Source organism: Sarcophilus harrisii, chromosome 6 (assembly GCF_902635505.1).
Source record: "Sarcophilus harrisii chromosome 6, mSarHar1.11, whole genome shotgun sequence".
NCBI classification, from domain to species: domain Eukaryota; kingdom Metazoa; phylum Chordata; class Mammalia; order Dasyuromorphia; family Dasyuridae; genus Sarcophilus; species Sarcophilus harrisii.
In genome coordinates this window covers 7,432,138-7,451,743 of record NC_045431.1, presented here as the reverse complement: position 1 = coordinate 7,451,743, position 19,606 = coordinate 7,432,138, and the positions used below count along the sequence as shown (strand labels likewise).

The 19,606-nt window shown below is 40.9% G+C and overlaps 1 protein-coding gene across 1 annotated transcript in view; it reads left to right on the top strand.

Annotated features, from left to right (window-relative positions):
• Positions 1-19,606, top strand: part of TAPT1 (transmembrane anterior posterior transformation 1) — a 70,798-nt gene that overhangs the window by 46,984 nt on the left and 4,208 nt on the right. Inside the window, exons 5-12 of the mRNA XM_031942740.1 lie at positions 1,881-2,016; positions 3,780-3,877; positions 4,103-4,172; positions 7,930-8,010; positions 10,508-10,617; positions 12,298-12,357; positions 13,003-13,071; positions 16,543-16,619. Coding sequence (XP_031798600.1) covers positions 1,881-2,016; positions 3,780-3,877; positions 4,103-4,172; positions 7,930-8,010; positions 10,508-10,617; positions 12,298-12,357; positions 13,003-13,071; positions 16,543-16,619 — 701 coding nt within the window. The remainder of the gene's footprint in view (positions 1-1,880; positions 2,017-3,779; positions 3,878-4,102; positions 4,173-7,929; positions 8,011-10,507; positions 10,618-12,297; positions 12,358-13,002; positions 13,072-16,542; positions 16,620-19,606) is intronic.

The following is a 19,606-nucleotide window of genomic DNA, read 5'->3' as shown; positions in this document are numbered from 1 at the left end:
ACAGAAAGTAAAGAGAGACTTGTTTTAAGTTATTTTTTAAAATAGTATTTCATTTTTCCAGCTAAATGTAAAGATAGTTTCCAATATTCATTTTTGTGAGATTCTGAGTGCCAGTTTTTTTTCTCTTTTCTCCTCCCTCTCCCCAAGACAGCAAGCAATGTGATATAGGTTATAGGTGGACAGTCTTTCAAAGCATATTTCCATATTTTATATTATGAAAGAAAAATCAGAACAAAAGGAAAAAAAACATGAAAAAAAGTAAACTTCCCAAAAGGTGAAAATTCTATGTTCCGATCCCCCATCGTTCTCTATGGAGAGAACTCCCAAGAGTTTCCTATAGTTCTTTCTCTGGGTGTGGATGGCATTTTCCATCCCAAGTCTTTTGGAATTGCCATGAACCACCACATTGTTGAGAAGAGCCAAGGCCATCCCAGTTGATCATCATCTAATCTTGCTTTTACTCTGTACAGTGTTCTCCTGCTTCTTAGAGCAAGGGTCATTAAGCTTTGTACCATGGACCCCTTTTAAATATATAAAATGAATTGTATAGTTTTACAAAAGAAAGCAATAATATTGAAATATGTTTGTCAACATTTTTTGAAAATTTCTTGGGCACCAGGGTAGAAGTCCTACTTTAGATGCTCAGGTGGGTGAACATTGCTCTGCTGAAGGATAGCTAGAAAAGATTAAAGTTCTTCTAACGAGGAGATTTGCTCCTGACAATGCTCAGGGGCTAGGATGGCAGTCTTTGGTCATCTGAACAATTCATTTGCATCATCTTTTGCGGTCAGGAATGTGTTTGTACTGAAGGCCGGCGAGTTGCCCAGTTTTGTGTGAATGGCCCCATGCCCTGGGCTTGTTATGCTCAGACATATGCAGGAGAAAGGAATCTTGTAGTTTAGTCACGATCAATCTGTTCCCTATGAGAAATAAATGTGACATCCCTGTTTGCAGTGAGTCACTGGTGCTTCTTCAGACTCCTTTAACTCCTTTGTTTGGGAGTGAATCCCCTTGGCCTACAGCTTGGACTGCACATGGGGAAAAGGGGCTGGGATCTGGCCTCCTGCCTGCCTTCAGGTTCAGATGATGGAGCATTGGGGGATTTAGTGTTCTTGCTTAATTCAGCTGAGATAATTATTTGCTAAGTAGTTTGTGCTACTTATTGTAAACAGTCACAGTAAGTCTAATTTGGAAAGGCCGTACAGTCGGAGTTCAGTGCTGAATGTGGCCAGGGGAAACCTGGCAAGGGACGGGGGGCAAAGTCCTCCTGAGGCAGCTATAATAGAACCTCCACGTGAAGGAAGACCCCAAAATTTTGGACAGTTATTAGGTTATAGGATTGAGCCATACGCAAATAATGACTTCGCCTTCCAGTGTTGGTGGAGGAGAGTGCCCATTGGCGCTGCCACAGCTCGGCAAAGCTAGCTGCCATCCTATGGGAAGCCTTTCTTTATTCTCCCAGGTGTGTCAATGCTATCCCCTTATTTACACATTTGTGTGTGTGCTGTGCCTCCCAGTATAATACTGTTTTTGGATTTGGGGGCATGAGCTGTCTTGGTGCCTCCAGTGTCTAATACCATGTTTTACACATAATTACTTAGGAAATACATTTTGAATTGGATTAAATTGATCATTTGCCTTTATCTGAAGGATTTCTGTTTGATTTAAACTGATGGAACACATTTTGGGTTTTTCCCTGTATTTGGATATGTTTTCATTTGGTAATGGATATAAATGTTGGGACATTCTCTTAAGATGAAAAACGTTTCTGCTGTTTGGCTTGGGCCATTTTGGTGTTATACTTTAGTAGTGTTTTGATGCGTCGTTATCAATGCTGACTACTAAGTGAAACACTTTGTTTTGTTTTTAACGTCCCTCAGGTTGCCGATCGGTTGTTTTCATCATTTGGCCAAGATATTTTAGATGCTCTTTATTGGACAGCAACAGAACCTAAAGAAAGAAAAAGAGCCCATATTGGTTTGATTCCTCATTTTTTCATGGCTGTGCTTTATGTCTGTATCCTTTTAAAATTTCTAGAAACTCCGTACTTATTGATAAATTTATTCACTTAGATATACAGTTGTAAATAATTACAAATATAAATTTATGTCCTTATTTATTATATACAACTAAAGATTACTATTTCCTTGTCAGGAACTAGATGCATTAGAATTCTAAAAGAATAATTTTTAATCAATCTAAGGAGCATTTTTATCCTCACAATTCTTTGAAATGCTTTATAAGAATGATTTGAAATAAATAAAAAACAAGAGATTTCATTATGAAAATGCAGTGAACAGACTCAAAGTCCAGGACAGAATACTTCCACTGTAACTTTTTTGTAGATGTATTGAAATTGCTTTAGTTTGCAAAACAACATATTAATGAAATAATATATTAATAATATTAATGAAATAAAAGTGCTGTTCAGAGTTTTTTAGAGGGACGGAGGGAAATGTTGTTTCATTTTGTTTTTCAGAGAAGGATATACAAAAATATGAAAAACAGCAACAATAGTGTCATTCCTAAACAGATTATTTTGAATATATGTGCCACAGAGTTATAATTAGCCCTGTTTTCATTCATCTGTTTACCTCTTTTTGGGGAGTAGGGAGGATAAAGTGCTTGAGTTTGAAATATGAGGGATGTAGTGAGAAATTTTTAAGATTTTCTTTGTCTCAAGCTTCATCATAGTCTTGTTGGGGTTTTTGATTGCATCAGTATGGGAAAACTCCCAGTATGAAAACCCTTTTCCCTGATTCAGATCTACAGCTTATGTAAACCTAGAATTAGAACTAGCCTGTGCTTCAGAGATAGCACTTGAACTCAAGTCTTCCTGACCCTATGATTAACAGTTCATCTTCTGAGTCATGTTGTATCTAACACTGGGGCAAGGCAGAGATGGTTTCTTTCTCTTCCTGACCTGTTCTAGTTTTTGGTGAGCATTTGTATTGGGGAAGGACAATTCAGAACAAATTAAATATGCAAATGTCATGCTCTCATGTCCAACATGGGAAGGATGATCACCAGAGTGCTTTAAGATATGCTATATAGGACAAAGAATAACACAGTTTTTACCTCTGATTTCCAGAAAAAATCATCTTCAAGTGACAGTTTGTTTTTTCACTCTAAGAAGGTACTCATAATTTTAGAGACAGAAACATTAAGTATTAAATACTTAATTTAAAAAATTATCCCAAAATAATTGCTATGTCAGAATTAGCACTCACTTGTGATAGGGACAGTGACAGTCTAGATGAAGCAAGTATTCTAAAAGGTGAATATTTGTACAGTCTGGCATTTGTACTTCTAAAATAGAAGATAGGGAAGGATACCAGCTGATTTTACAGACTTTTTAAAAAATCAATTATTCTGCCTTCACAAAAGACTAGAGAAAATCAAATATTATTTAAGAGAAATGCAAGATGATATCTAGCTTAATTTTTTTCTCATTAATTTCTTTTAGTAAAAAAAATGAATTAGGAGTATTAACTTGTGATTTAATATTGACTTCTAAGCTTCTGTTTGCACAGTAATTAGAATTCTCATTTAAGCACAATTAAATGGACAGACATTAAGGTTTGGGGTTTGTTTGTTTTTTAAATCCAAGTTCTGCAAGTGTCATGTTGATCAACCATCCAGTATGGAATTATGAAGAAAAGTAAATCTGGTTAAGAATTAGAGAATAGATCCTCTCCTTTTTCCTCATAAAATGTCTTGAAAATATTTTACACTATGTCCTTATTAAGATATTTTTTCCTTAACATCAGTATTGACAGTTCTGCATGCAATTCTTATTATGGTTCAAGCAACAACTCTCAATGTAGCTTTTAATTCACACAACAAGTCACTGCTTACTATCATGATGTCTAATAATGTAAGTAGAAGGAGAATGTTTTATAACTTCAAGTAATATTGTGATAAAGTATCCGTAAGTTAGAATTCAAATTTTATTGCTATAATTCTAAAGTTAAATTAAATTTAGAGTTTTGCTATTTTTCAAAAATTCTGTGTTAAAATCATAGCTCAAGATACTTTTTAAAAATTTCACTGAAAATTGTTGATATGATTGTAAATCCATTTATTTTGTTTGAAATTACAGTTTGTTGAAATAAAAGGAAGCGTTTTTAAGAAGTTTGAGAAGAACAATCTTTTTCAAATGTCCAATAGTGGTACGTATGATGCCTGGGTCCCGGGTAGTCACTGAAGTTCCATTAAGATCGTCTTGCATGTTTTTAAATGGATGTATTATCGTTTGATGGTTTTCAGTCTTGGCTGACTCTCCATGGGCCCATCGGGGATCTTCTTGGCAAGGGTACTGGACTAGTTTGCCATCTCCTTTTCCAGTTCGTTTTACAGATGAGGAAACTGAGGCAAACAGGGTGAAGTTCCTTGTTTATGGTCACCCAGCTGGGAAGTATCTGAGACCACGTTTGAATTCAGAAAGAGGAGTCTTCCTGAGTCTAGGCCCAGCGTCCTATGCACTGTGGCTCCTCTAGCAGTCTTTATTAATGACTACTGAAAGTCCAATGTTACATGATGGAGAGGGGATTTTTGTTCAGAGATAGTTTGAGATAGATGGGCAGAAAGGTCTCTTCTAACTCTGAGAATCTTTGATTTTTTGGGGGGAACTTAATGGCTTGGTTCCTAGACTTTAAGAGCCAGGTCTTCTAGCTAAGCAGGCTAAGACCTGCTATCAGAGGCAGGGTCCAACATTCTTGTTCTTTACAGAATCCCTCCAAGTGGACCCCCAGACCCTGCTGGATGCACCCATTGTTCTAGCCTTGTGTTGGGTGGCCAAATGCACACATGCACTCAAGTCCTTGGTTGCCTTCTCTAAAATACAAGTCCTGGCTTTGCTAGTTGGCTCCCGGTGACATTGAGCAGATTACTGCATCTCTCTGCTTCTCGCTGGCTTTGTCAGTAAAGGGGGCACGTGACTAGGTCCCTGAGGCCCCTTTCTGCTGGGCACACTGTGTAGGCTTCCCTCATTGCACACCTTCCTTTTAGGGCTTTACCCTGGTGTCCTTTTTAAACTTTTTCTTTTCTTTTTCTTTTTAGAAAATAGTTTTGTCTTAGCTTTAAACTATACTGTTCTTTGTCATTCAGCTATTAAAGTGCGTGTCTATTGATCCATACTTGGTTAATTTGCCCATTGAGCCATGAGGCAAAAATGCATCATTAACCACTATTATTACAGATGAGAGTAAAAATGAGTCATGTGCAAGGCTTACCTTACAAGATAATGCATTATGGCAATTAAGTATGATGTTTTTCAAGTGTACAGATTTAAATCAAAGTTAAACATATTAAGCTCAGTCAGAAAATTTCCATGTAGGGACATTTTAGAAATACCTGCAAAATTATACTGTCTCTTGTGTAAAATTATTTTACACAATTATTCTATTGCTATGTCACCTGACATCGCCTGTTCAGAGACATTGAAGAGAGAATTACTGCATTATGTGGAAGGTTGGTCTAGTTGCCTCCAAGGTCCCTTTTCATGCTAAAATTCTATTATCGTACATGAACCAAAAGTATGTCTGGTACATGGTGACATTTGTTAGAATGACCATTTGGAAATGTCCCTTCACCTCACCCCCCCCCCAAAAAAAAAAAGTCAATATTGTCCCCATTCTAGCCATTCCCTTTATATGACACTCATAATATCTGTTTTCCCGAGGAAATCTTTCACTCGAAGTCAATAATTTTATAGGTTAAAAATAATTTTCTCCTTAAAAAAGACAAAAACATTAAAACTGCAAATATCCTTTACAAAAACACTTGAGTATATTGCCAAAGCTTTATTTAAGGAAAATCCCAATTGTTTTAAATGAAGTTTTATTCATTCATTATTTAAGTATCTGTTTAATTTCACTTACTCCATATTACTGATATAAAAATGCATTTCAGTAATATAGATTAAACTGAACTAAATACCTTACTTCATTGTGATTTAGAAGTCTCCATACAACTCTACATGCTATCACTTCTGAAAAAATTAAAAGAATGGAGATTTCCTTCCTAGAATTTGATGAAAGATACCTAACAGGTCATCTGATCCAAGATTCCCCTCAAAAGCATACCTAGCAAAAGGGTTTTTCTAGCATTTGGACAAAAGATCTCTGATGAGCTAAAACCCAGCCTCCTGAGGCAGCCTTTCCCACTTCTGAATAGCTCCGATTGTGAGCAAGCCTCGCAAGTTATAAATGTGCCACGTGGGGACTTCCCCCTTTTTGTAGTAGGGTCAACAAATGAAGACGTGGGGAGGGCTACATGGGCTGATGCTTGTGTGCATCACATGAAAGGAGGGGGCTGTGTGGCCCCTAGGGAAAGGCTTCCCCTACTGACATGACTAAACCATGTCACCTGCTGCAGTCATAAAAAGAAGGAACCTAGAATGATCCTAGCTCTCTGGGGAGCAGTCCTGGATATGCTAGCATTTATAGGGATTTAGAATGGGAAAAGACAGGTTCATATGATCTAGTCTTCAAGTCCTTTTCATGGGTTTGGTTTTGGATGTGTGCAATCTAAGATGTCTGTGGCACATTTGGGCATTTGGAGTGGAGACACTGAAGGTCAGAAATGTGACCAGGGATGGATAAATAGGCCTGAGAATCATTCTCCCAGAGATGTGGGAGCTGACAAGATTACCAGGCAAAAAATGCCTTGGATTCTTGGGTTTTACGTCTGTTTTTAGTGCCATCTTCCCTGGAAGCATTGGTCGAACCTGGAGAATCTCGTTCTTATGGATCACCGAGTATATCCAGAGCCCTTTCCCTTTACATCATCCTTGATATATTTTTACAGCATTTTTGTATCCCACAAGAGGCAGTGTTGTATAGCAGATGGAGAGCCTGCCTCAGAGCAGGAAAACCTGCGACACAAAATATCCGATGTGCTTGTAGGGAAGCTCTTAAGTCCCTTAATGCTTTGGGTCACTCTAGAGCACAAAGGGCACAGCGGCCGCTGACCTTCAGCGGGAATCTCTACAAAGTCATTTCTCTTTCATGGCAATAGCAACGTCCGGGGCCTCCACGGCCCGTAAACCTGAAACGCTTGTTCAATGAGCGAACGCCAGAAAGTTGTGGGCAAAGGCTTATGGGGCAGAAAAGACAAACGGGCCCAGCAGGGTGGGAGGGTGGGAACGAGAGAACGGAGATGGGAACCCGGGATTGTTTCCTCCTCTGGGGCCAGAAGCTGGTTGATAAAGGAGTTGGAACAGAAAGAAATGGAGGGAAATGGTGATGGCGGCTGCCCACTCTCCGGGGAGGGCCAGAGGGCAAGGGCTAGAGGTCAGGGCCAGACCCGCGCTCGGTTACCTGGGGAGTGCAAGCGTCAGGGCCGCTGGTGCGGCTGCTCAGGGAGCGCGTTCCGGGGTCGGTCAGCGCCCGCCTGCCGCTGTTCCCGCTGTTCTTCTAGAGGGGCTGGAGATGGCCAACCCCACCAGGCTCTGCCCCGGAACGTCCCCCACAGCGTCACCGGGGGTCAGAGAGGCTGAAAGGACAACAAGGAGGGGGGGGGGGAGGCAGGATGCCTGTGAACCAGACACCCCGCTTCTTGTGAGAACCACTGAAGCTTCCATCTCTATGTGCTGGTCACCGTCTGGCTTCCCCGGGGATGCGGACACACGGCTTGTCCACAGCTTTGTCAGGGCCCAGGTCTTGAGCCCTTGCCATAGCAGGGAGAGTCAGCCTGGTGCTAGAGTGAGAAAGTGCCCTACATGTAACGTCTATGGATGAGAAACATTGTATCCAGTGGGGCTGGTTCATCCAAGGTCATGTGTGTTTCATACCAGGTTAGCTCTTGGCCCCACAGTGTCAGGCCAGTGCCCTCAGGCCCCTCTCTCGCGGTCTCGGGCGGAGTGAGCGCTTAATCAGTACTTATTGAAACCGTCTTAAACTCGGGCTTTGTGTCTCTCATTTCTAGATATTAAGGAGCGGTTCACGAATTACGTGCTCCTGCTGATCGTGTGTCTCAGGAACATGGAGCAGTTCTCCTGGAATCCAGGTAATGAAACATCTATCAGCTGCCGGAAACCTTCCTCTTACTTCTGAAATAAAACTCCTGACAACGGGAGGAACTACGCAGTTTTTAACAAACGCATTTTCAGCCTTCTCTGGTTTCTGCCCCTGTAAAACCCGGTGAAGGGTGGCGGGTATTTCTCCCAGCCTCCCACATGTGCCTTGTGAGCGAGTCTTCCCCCCCCCGCAGTGACGGCTTTGGGAAGGAGGAGGAGGATGCAGCGGGGGCTCCCCGCGAGCTTCCTCCTCGCCCTCCCTCCTCCCGCCTCCCTGTAGCTGCTCTCTCCTCCTCGGCTCCTGGCGCTCCAGGGAAGCGCCACCAGGGGTCGCCACCGCCAAGTCCTGAGAAGCTTTAGCACCAAATGGCATCAACCTTCGGGAACCTGAAGGAGGGAAAGGCTAAGTCTGGAGCCTGGAGGCCCCCGAGGGGGCGCCAGAGGCCCCGGGAGACAGGACGCCCCCAAACCAACCAACCCCCCCCCCCACCCCCGCACTCTCCCCTCTGCCACGTTGGCGCCGCCTCGAAGACGGGGCCGGAAGGAGCGGCTCCTCCCCCGCCAGCCGTGAACGTCCTCGTGCAGAGGGAGGCTTCCGAAGCCTGGCTGGGGAGGGCGCCATCTTGTGTTTCCGGGACTGGGAGTCTGTAAGCGAAGCTGGCCCTCGCACGCTCCACTTTGGGCGCCGCTGGCCCTGGGCCCCCGCCCCGTTAGGAACCGGCTTTGGGCCGAGGGGCCCGGGCCCCTCCCGCCCGCCCGGCCCGGCCCGGCCGCCCTCACAGACGGGAGCAACCCAAGGCCCGGCCGAGGAGTCCAGCCTCGTCTTCTCACTCCCCCCAACCTTCATGTTCACGTCCGAGTTCCGTGTCTAGTCTTAAGCACTTTTCATTTCGTGCATCTGTGAACTGGGCCGGTGTGACAACGTCATGCGGGGAAAGGCAACTTGTAGACCCTCCCGGTCTGCAATGGGGCGGGGCCCCAGGCAGAGATGGTCCCGCCGGCGCTTCCCTTTCAGCATCCTCTCCCTTGGGAACTGCGTCCCCTCCTGTGGCATAACTGAGAGCTTCGTGTAAACGTCCCCAAGTCCCGGCTGTCGGGCCCCATCCCAAGCGCTTCTCCTCCTTCCCATGAGCGCTAGAGCGCACGCGGCCGCCGCCCTCCCTCCGGAACTCAGCTTCCGGCCTCCCGCAGAGTCTGTGCTAGAAGCGGCTCGGGGCCTCAGCCCCGCCTCCTCCTGTCCCAGGACAGCGTGCTTACCCCAGAGAGGAGCGCCCGCTATCTCCTAGTTCCCCGCCTCCCCCTTCCCCTCCCACCCCCACGGGAGGCAGGTGCTCAGTGACGGGTGGAACTACAGAGTCCGTCCCCCTTGTACCGAGCCGTCAGCCCGAGTCTCTCTGGCAGTTCGGACTCTGCCATTCGCTGAGAGTCTTGTAGCAGAACATGCCAACAGGCACATCCCGAGAGGGCGGCTCAGGAGCTCAGCGTCAGAGCCCCCCGGCCCGTCCGAGGAGCTGTGGGAACCGCGGGCCTATCCAGCGTCCGGTTCTCAGAATTGTGGCTCACCTGGGGCCGTTGCAGCCTCTTTTGGAGGCTTGTGCTTTGGATTCTTACTCACCGCGTCAGCTCGTTACTGGTTAAAAGGAGGCTTTTTAGAACGTTTGTGGGTGTTGGAGCCCCGCACACTTGTCACAGATCATGGGTAGTTGTGTCCCTAGAGAGCGGTCTGGTTATACTTGAGAAGGTGTTGGCGAGGTCTCTGACAGCCCAGTTCTGCCTCGTACCCTGCGCCGCCTACAGTGTTCATGGGACCGGAGGATCCTCCGTTCTTGATTATGAGTCTCCAGAAGTTGTCGTGGGGGACGCTGGGAGCTCGTGGGGCTTTGAGCCTGCGGTTACTCAGGGAAAAGTGGGCTGGGCCCTCGGGAGCGCTGATGAGGGGCGGCGTCCGCGTAACTAGGGATGGGCCAGAGCCGGACAGAAGGGGTTAGGGGAGGTGAGGCGGCGGCCGCTGGAGGCACCCGGGCCTAGAACTAGCGAGGAAGCGGAGAAGAGGAAGTCCGAGGGCAGAGCATGGGGGGGGCGGGATGCAAGGGGGGAGACGGCTCAGAGCTCGTGGCGGGGAGACGGGGGCGCATAACAACACTGCAAAAGCACAAATGGGCGATGCTTAAGGCCGGGAAGAGGAGTTTCCGTTTGAAACCAGAAGGGCAGGGAGCCATGGCAGCTCACTGAGCAGCTGGGACTTGGGACAAATCACCTGGACAGGTGAGAGGAGGGTGGATGGCAGCAGCAAGGGATGTTGATTATGCAGATGATGATTGATCTTGATTTGGGCTCAAATATGACGGTTTTGTCAACGGAAAGAAGTTTCCTAAAAATCCAACTTGCTTTTATTGAAATGCAAAGGGTGTTCTCCCTTCGGAGATTTTAAACTGTTATGGAAGCACAGGGTTTTATCTGACTTCTGTTTTCTTCTTAATTTTATAGACCACCTTTGGGTATTGTTCCCAGATGTCTGCATGGTGATTGCCTCAGAAACTGCTGTGGATATTGTGAAGCATGCCTTTATCACCAAATTCAACGACATTACCGCAGATGTATGTTTGCCATAATGATCTGAGAGTTTCAGCTTGACTTGCATTTTAAGATTTTCTGTTTTTCTTTAGTAGTACTACTTTTAATAAAGTGTATGAAGACTAATAGAAGAAAGGTGTTTTGTATTCCTGAAAATTATTTTTTCTCAGAATTAGAAATGCCTTTTATTGTGTTTTTAAAATCAAAGGTTAAATCAATTTTCTTTTTTGCTTCGGTATAATATTGCATGCCATCTTTTGTACTCAGATGTATGCAGAATTCCTTTTCTGTCAAAGAATCTGATTATATTGGGAAAGGTTATTTTATGACTGCTTTTCTAGAAGTGGGCATATTGATGTGGCTATGTTAAAGACATGGTAGAAAAGAAATTCTTTTTTGTTGGGTTATTGATTTCCCATATCTTCTGTTTATAATGGGGGTCAAATATAGAAATGTTATCCTTTTTAGTGACTTCATGGATATTGCCATGTCATGCAGTAATAAACAGCAGGGATTTTACATTTGTCCTGCTTTTATGTAAGAAAGCAGAAGTAAAAAATAATAATGGATAATGGGGTAAATTTCAACTGTGAAGTTCTACAGTTTGCTGTTTGAGTTATTGTTTATTTTAAGCTTTGTTTTACATATTTGTGTTAGAATATTTAATTTTTTAAAAAGGTTTTATGCCCAGTTTCCAGATAGCATTAAAATAAAAAATACGCTTTACTTTTTACCCCTTTGTTGCTTTAAGGACAGCAAAAAATTTCCTTTCATAAAAACATTCTCTATATCAAAATAAAATTCATAGATTTCAAGGATTTAATGTTTGCTGTTAAAATTGGCAAATATATATATTTATATTATATATATCTTCAAATTATCTCATATTAATCATATTTATTCTTATACCTTCATTCCCTAAGAAACTCAGAGCAGTTAAGCATTTGTATTTTTACATATGGCATTATAATTCTTAACAGTTCATCTTGGTCTAAATTGTTATTTTTTTAAAGTACCTTAAAGTATAATGCTTGGAATTGTCAGTTTCTTGATAGTTCTTGATCATAAGTGTATTTGCACATCGTGTGTTCCTTAACAGCAAAAATACCTTTTGATCTAGGAAATACATTTTTTGAAATAATTTAATAACTTTACATAATAAAAATAAAAGCATCATATTTATATACAATTAGAAGGAAATTAATTGAGAAAATTATGAATTTTAGTAAGAAGGCTATGGTTAATATTCCTTCTGCCTCCATCTTTTTTGCTTGTCTTCAACTAATAATTTTAATGATGTTATCAAAAAAGACAAATTTATTCTCTGGTCATCTTTGCTCTTAATATTTTTTCTTAGGGTTCAGTGCTACTCTAGTAATGTTGCACACAAAAACATATTTTAAGAATTAGCCCTTTCCTGGCACATAGTGTTTTAGCCTCAAAATCAAAAAGAATTAAAGGTGATATTTTGTTTTCCATTTCAAGTGGCCATTCAACTATTGTAATCTGGCACATTTGTGTTGGCAGTGAGGCGGTTATACTTTGGACAAGACCATGCAGTGAATTTAATAGTATTCTAAATGTTCTGCCTCTTATTATATCAGATATGATTTAAAGAAATTAGGTATAAATTAGGTATAAATGCTAATTTTCCCACATATGCCATATAGAGAGTTATATATATATATTTTTAATCTTTTTAGGTCTACAGTGAGTACAGAGCTAGCCTTGCTTTTGACCTTGTTAGCAGCCGCCAGAAAAATGTAAGTATCAAATCAAAATGTCTTCTGATAAAAATTATGGTCTATCAAATGCAGTTTGGACATATTACTTAAAAATTAAAACTATTCTCTACTTTAGTAAACAAAATTTGTAAATTACTTGACCATAAATTTTTCATCCACCAAGGACAAATCTTCTGGTGATCAGTAGCATTGAAGTAGGCTGGTCTTCAGGGGATAGTTACAGATTTCATTGCCAGGTCCACCCCCCTATCCCTACCTCCCCAAATCTAACTGCTTACACCGCACTAAGACAGACTCCTGAGAACTTAGGGTCATCTCCATAACAGCTCGAGGCATTGGCATGAAGCTTTTGGAAATTTGAATGAAATGTCAGCCAAGAAAAATGGCAACTTTTTTATTTCTTTATAACCTCTAAACTGAAGATCTAAGTCAATTTTAGCATTAATACTCATTTGTTTAATCTTCTCTTGTAAATACCTTTATGTTTAAAATGGATCTTAATCTTTATTGTTTCACCAGTTTTATTAAAGAACATTAAAGTTTCTTATCTGCTTACTTTAAGTTTTACCTGTTTGCTATTTACTAACAATTGCAATTGAAAAATAAAATGTTTTAATGTCATTTATCGCAAATTTGAAGTTTCCTTCTGTGTACTCTCTTTAGGCATACACTGATTATAGTGATTCTGTTGCACGGAGAATGGGCTTTATTCCTCTTCCACTGGCTGTTTTAGTGAGTATCATGTACATTTTCCCCTTTTCTAGTAGAAATTATGTCTTAGTATTTCAGATACTTCAACGATCAAGAATTTCACTAGAATAACCCAACAGTTTAGTAGACTTCACCTGTGATTGGCTCTGCCTCTACTCCCCCAATTAAATAGTGACCATACTAATTATTTGTAAAGTCCTGAAGGACTAATAATAAGTATGGTAGAGTAAGACTATTTCAAGGAGTCTAACATTACTTGGAAAATCATACATTAAAAAATAAAATCACAGCTTAGAGGGGAAAAAAAATCTAAGTTTTAATTATTGATATTCTTTTGATTGACCTGTTGTAAATGAGAGGCTTTACAGAGTTTTTAAAGTTGCAAGAGCATTTATTCATACAACTAATAAGTGACAGTGGAGATGCCTGCCCAATATAGATCAAGCCACAATAGTTGTTTTTGTTTGTATGTGGATCTTTGGTGTCCTTTCTTTATACTTACATTTTTAAGGAAAGAGAATATAAGCATCTTTTTCTAGGGTTCTCTACTGTTCCTGTGTATTCACAGAATCTCAAGAAAATCAAATGAAAAAATCACTACAAAATGAAGTGGTAGATGTATTTTAAACTTACTACCAGTTTTCCTTTAGGTTAGGAGCATTTGACTGATATGTTGATATTTTTATTTCTGTGAAATTCAGATTATAATATTTTGTTATAAAATTGTACTGAGTTTATGTTGTATGATTTAATTTGCTTTGAAAGAGAAGAGAAGCCAGATGTGAATTCTTGTAATACAAGAAAATTTAATGTTGAAGGACATCTTAAAACCTTAAAAAAAAAAAAAGTCTATGAGCAAAAACAAGAAAGAAGAATTTGAGTGAGTAGAATCATAAGGAGATATCAGTTCATGTTTTGAAAATGGAGCCAGTTTTTTTGAGATCCCCAAGTGAGTGTGGTAGAAATGAAATTAGAGTAGACATTAAGTGAAATGTCTTCAGGTGCTAAATCACATACTAAATGAATTGCCTTAAGACTAAAGATTGTTTGGAAGTGATTGCTTTGCATATAAGATAAACTTAGTCTGCCACATAAACCTATACCCAGTTTGGCCAGCTTATCACAGAGCCCCTTCATTTCTTTTGGGACAATTAGCATCCATATTTTAAATTTTGTCATTTCTACACTGTTTCTAAAATTTTAATTATGTTCTTTTTGTATGATCTTCTAAAACTGTTCTTCCAAAGGACTAAAATGTGATTGGTAGCAATAATAAGGGGGAAAAAATTGTTCCAGAAAAACATCCTATGTTATTGATAGGGATTCCTTAGTTACATGGCGATGAGGAGGTGATTCTCTTTTATATGCCTCTGTCTTTAGGGCAAAAAATGACATCATAGAGTGGGAGAAATGATTATGTCTTTTAGTCCTGACTTTTCTAAGAAGAAATAACACATTTCCTAAAATCCAGTTAGGAAGCAACCTCAGCCACTAAAACGTAGCAAAGAGTTGTAAAGCTGTGGTTGTAGGAAATATATGAAATTAGACTTATTATTGATTTAAATTGCCTCATGTCATAATGAAAAGAAGGGGCTTAGTACAAGGAAGAAAACCTAAGCCAATTAGTTTTTAACTTTAAAAAAAATTAGATTTTTAACCAACTTTTACTACCTAAGAATGAGGGGGAAGGGAACCTTTCTTTTCCAAATGAAGGGGAAAGTACCAAAAAAGAAAAAAATGTAATTATGTAGATTGTGTGAATTTGGAACATTAAAAATTTCTCTTAGAGATTTGGCTGCACATTAATCACTGACTTATTGGTTTAAAATTTTTTTTGGTCTCGTTTGTGCCAGTATTACCTTGACTTTCCAGTGAAATTTAATCCTACACAATTTTTCTATTAATGTATATATACTTAATGTATCAAATGAATAAATAACTTTATTAAAACCAATTTTAGGTTCTGCATATGTTAGGTTTCAGTGATCCTTTTAGGAATGGATCCTTAATCATTGCAGAAACATCAGAAGACTTAAAACTTAAAATTTCAGTAGAGGAAATGGAACTTAACTCTAAAATAGACTATCTCCATTTACCCAAAAATTGCCCTCTCTGAGCTCTGTGCTTTGCATCATTGTTACAAAGAACTAGCCAGGGAGCCTGGAGTGCACAGAGCACCAGGTTTGGAGTCAGAAAGATCCAAGTTCACTTACTAGTTTAGTTATATGACTCTGGACTAGTCATTTAATCCCTGTTTGCCATTTCTTCAAAATAAAATGGGAACAGTAACATCACCCACCTCCTGGGTTTATTGTAATATATCAGGATCAGTTGATCCTGATATATTTGTTAAGCAGTTAGCACAGTTCCTGGCACATAGTGGGTTTTTTTTTTAAAAGCATGTTTTCTTTGCTCATATGTGAATATCAAGCAAATCCAATTGTTCCATCTATATTTACATCTTTTTTGAAAAAATACAAACAAATTCATAACTAGATTTAAAAATTCAGTCCTTATTGATCCTGCTGCCTTTGGAAAAATAAACATTTGACCATCCGTCTTAAAAACAAAATCTCAGCCTGTTTCTTCCCCCCCAAATAAATAGGTTTCTGATGGTGATTAGTTTTGTGGGAAGCAGAGCCTTGTTCTGGAATCCTTCTTTCCTTTCAGGTCCTGCTCTCACAGAACACAAGAGCTGAGGCAAAATAGGGGGAGTTTACCAAAGGAAAAAGGGGAGTGGGGGAGAGTTCATGTTTCCTCTGGTTCTAGCAGGAAGAGCTTTCAATAAGAAGAAATCACCTTCACTTCCCTGATTTTAATATTAGGCAAAATTTCAAGAAGCTCCTTGAGTTGCCATTGCACCGACTCGAATGGCTTCTGACTGGAGATGGAAGAAAAAGCATTTGAAAATCAGGGACACTGCCTGCATTTTTTATTTCCTTCATAGGCTAATTGTACACTATTTCAAAGTCCGGCTCTTTTTGTACAGCAAAATAACTGTATGGACATGTATGCTAATATTGTATTTAACTTGTATTTTAACGCATTTAACATGTATTAGTCAACCTGCCATCTGTGGGAGGGGGTGGAGGGAAGGAGGGAAAAAGTTGGAACAAAAGGTTTTGCAATTGTCAATGCTGGAAAATTACCCATGCATATAACTTGTAAAAAAAAAAAAAAAAAAGCTATTAAAAAATAATAAAAATAAGGGACACAAATATGGGGACATTGCTGTGCTGCTGAGAGCTCTGTGTTTTAGACCCGTTCAGAAGCTTCTTATTCCAGGTTTGCCTGAGCAAGCCAAAAACTGCCCCCTCTAAGAAATTATAAAACGTTGGATGGCTCCAGGTGTAGAGGAGGCCTGTCCTGGGGTAGCTGTTGGTCGGTACCTGAAGAGGTTTCAGGCCCCATGAGCCAGTAAGAGGCAGGTGGGTTGGGGTCTGCAAACAGCATCCTGACAACTGATCTGTTTCTCTCTGCATCTTTTGTTAGCTCATCAGAGTTGTAACAAGCTCAATTAAAGTGCAAGGAATCCTGTCTTATGCCTGTGTCATACTCTTCTATTTTGGGTAAGAGTAACCGTTCTTGAGTTTCTTTGTAGTTGAGTAAGGTGTGAGATCTAACCCGTTGAGGTTAGTACAAGGAATGCTGCCCTTCATTCAGTCTGCTCTGCCGCTGGAGAAGTGCCTGCCGGAGGGAGTTCTGTTTCCCAGAATGTCTTCTTTATAGGATCTTTTACATACGTGTATGTGTGTGTGTGTAGAGAGAGATACATATATGTACATATACACAAGCATATATACACACACATATATACCTATGTATTTATTATATAATTTGGAACTGTTAATAACACTTAAAGTGCTTTAATTATAGCTTCAAAACCAAAACACTTACCTGCTCACAAAAATTGTAATCAGTGTAATAATTCATAGACTCACTTATTTCACTTAAGATTTCAAAATTCGTATATGTGCATATACATATACATCTATACACACACACACACATACATATATATATATATATATATATATATATATATATATATATATATATATATATTTGTTCTCTAATTGGGACCTGTTACTAACAGTTGGTTAAAGTGCTTTGATTATAGTTTCAAAACCTAAACGCTTACCTGCTCACAAAAATTGTAATCAGTGTAATAATTCATACAACTCACTTAGTGCACTTAAGATTTCAAAATTGTTTTCTTCATCCTGTGTAAGTTGGGTAAGACAGGGAGCATCTGCCTTTTACAGGTGAGGAAGTTCAGAGCAGAGCAGCAAGATGTCTAAAGTCCTCGTTAAAAAGTGAGGGAGGAGCCAGGATTCACACCAGTGCTCCCCGAGGCCAGGTCCAGTTGCTGCCCTGTTTGCCACCTTGTCTCTTAAGACAGGAGATATTCAGCCTGGCTTTGCTGCTTCCTGCCGGATTGGCTTTGGGCAGCTCCTCCCACCTCGTTCAGCTGCAGTCTCTTCATCTATAAAGTTCATGCATTGAGTTAACATTTATTATCTACCATGTGCCAGCCACTATGCTAAGTGCTGGGGATCGCTGCCCTGAAGGAGTTTACTAGGTAATCTAGGGGATTAGACCCAATTGAACCATTGAGGTCTTTCCTGGTCCTAACCCTAAGAAAAACCTAAAAGAGGTCAAGTTTCTGGAACAAATTATACACAAAGGCAACTGTGCAGTCAATGTACACTTACTAAGCCACACTGTGCGCTTTATGGCTGGGGCTACAAAGGCAAAAACAGAATCTGCTCTGCCCTCAGGAAGCCTGCATCGTTTCAAGGACACGCAGTAATAGAGTGGTTGAATTCTCAAAAAGCCATCGTGTAAAGCGTGGCTGACTTAGGAAGGGTACAAGGACTGGGGGGTGAGGGGGAGATTATCCTGCTCCACTGCATCACATTCAGAGTAGACAAGTCAGGGAAAGGAGCATTTATTAAGCACCCACTGTGTGCTTAATGCTGGGGATACAAAAGCTCACATTCTTACTGGAGAGACCCACACCTACAAGGGAGCTGAAGGGAAGAGCCCTCAGCAGGGCATGAAGCCCACAAAGTCAGGGGCCTGGCCAGAAGGTTAACAAAGACTGGCTGGCGTGGCGGAAAGCTCCCAGAGGGTGGTGGATGGATCCCCAGCTGCTGAAATCCCACAGGGAGTCTACAAATAAGTCTGGAGAGTCAAAATCAGCCAAGAGGAGCGTCAAAGGCGGGGGCAGACTTTGTTCAGGTTGTTTGAGCTGAGGTGCTGGATAGAGAAGAGAAGCTTTACCAAGATCATGGGGGCCAGCTTCAGCCATGGGAGGGGGACTAGAAGAGCAGCAGAAATATGGGCTTGGAAGAAGCAGAAAAGCAGCTTTTGGCTGGATGTCAACGGAATGACTCACCTCCTATAGAAGAATATGTTCTGTTCAGTCCCAGCCTGAAGTGGTTGGCCAGCCTGTGGAGACCCTTCCAACTTGGGGCTTAGTGCAGAGTGGGAGCAGAGGAAGGGGAAGATCTTTGCAGGTGACAGGCCGGGTGGATGGGGTCTGGGACACTGCAAGGAGCTAGAGTGCCAAGGAAACCCCCAGGGAAGCTGAAAACCAGGGAGCTGTGACATTACAGGCACGAGGTGAGAAGGGAAGTGGAAATGGAAGGAAATAGGAAGGATTAGATATTAATAACAGTGCAAACGATGAGGACCTGGTGATGGATGAGAAGTTTAATGGAAGAAAAGTCCAACTTGACTCCAAGATTGTGACCTGGCGAGCTACAGCATGGTGTAGGAGAAAGATCACCAAAATAGGAATTAGAATTTGTTCTAAGCTATCGGTAAATTAACTGTTTCATTGGGCAAATCACACCGATCAGTTTCCTTGCCTGTAAAATGGCCACATAGGAATGGATTGGTCTCCCAGTTTGAAAGTCTATGATTCTGTGAAGGAAGCAAAATTGAGGACTAGAGGAGATCGTCAAAAAGTGGCCATTTGTTGATGTCAACGTGCTTTGTGCTTGTTAAAATGTTTTTGTGGAAAAAACTGGTGATATGAGAAGAGAAAGAAGGGGATCCTATAATCACTAGTATACAGATGGCAGGTGAACCTGCTAGATGCTGCTAGGATTCAGCTCTGAAGAACAAAGATCCATGTTAAGTAACAAGTTGGATCTGTATAAAGGTTTTTCCTCATTCTGGTGATATGCTGTAAGAAAAACTGGTTCAAATTCCCTCTCTCCCCTATACTGTCACCCTGTGGAAATGACTTAGCTTTTCTCAGCCTCCATTTTTTCACCTATGAAATGGGGATATCCAAGATAAATATCTTGTAAATATCAGTAAGTCCCCATTTTAAAGATAAGAAATAGAGGTTAGGTCATATGACTAGTAAATGTCCTAGGTCTTCTGATTTCTGAAGTATTTTCTTTTACTATATTTTTAAGCTAATAAACAAAAGAAAAATGAAAAATCATTGAAAAGGAGAGGAAGAAGACAAGAGAATGGTTAGAAAAATGAAAGGAAGATAAAATCAACTGTAAAGACTTAATGACTCTGATCCAAATCT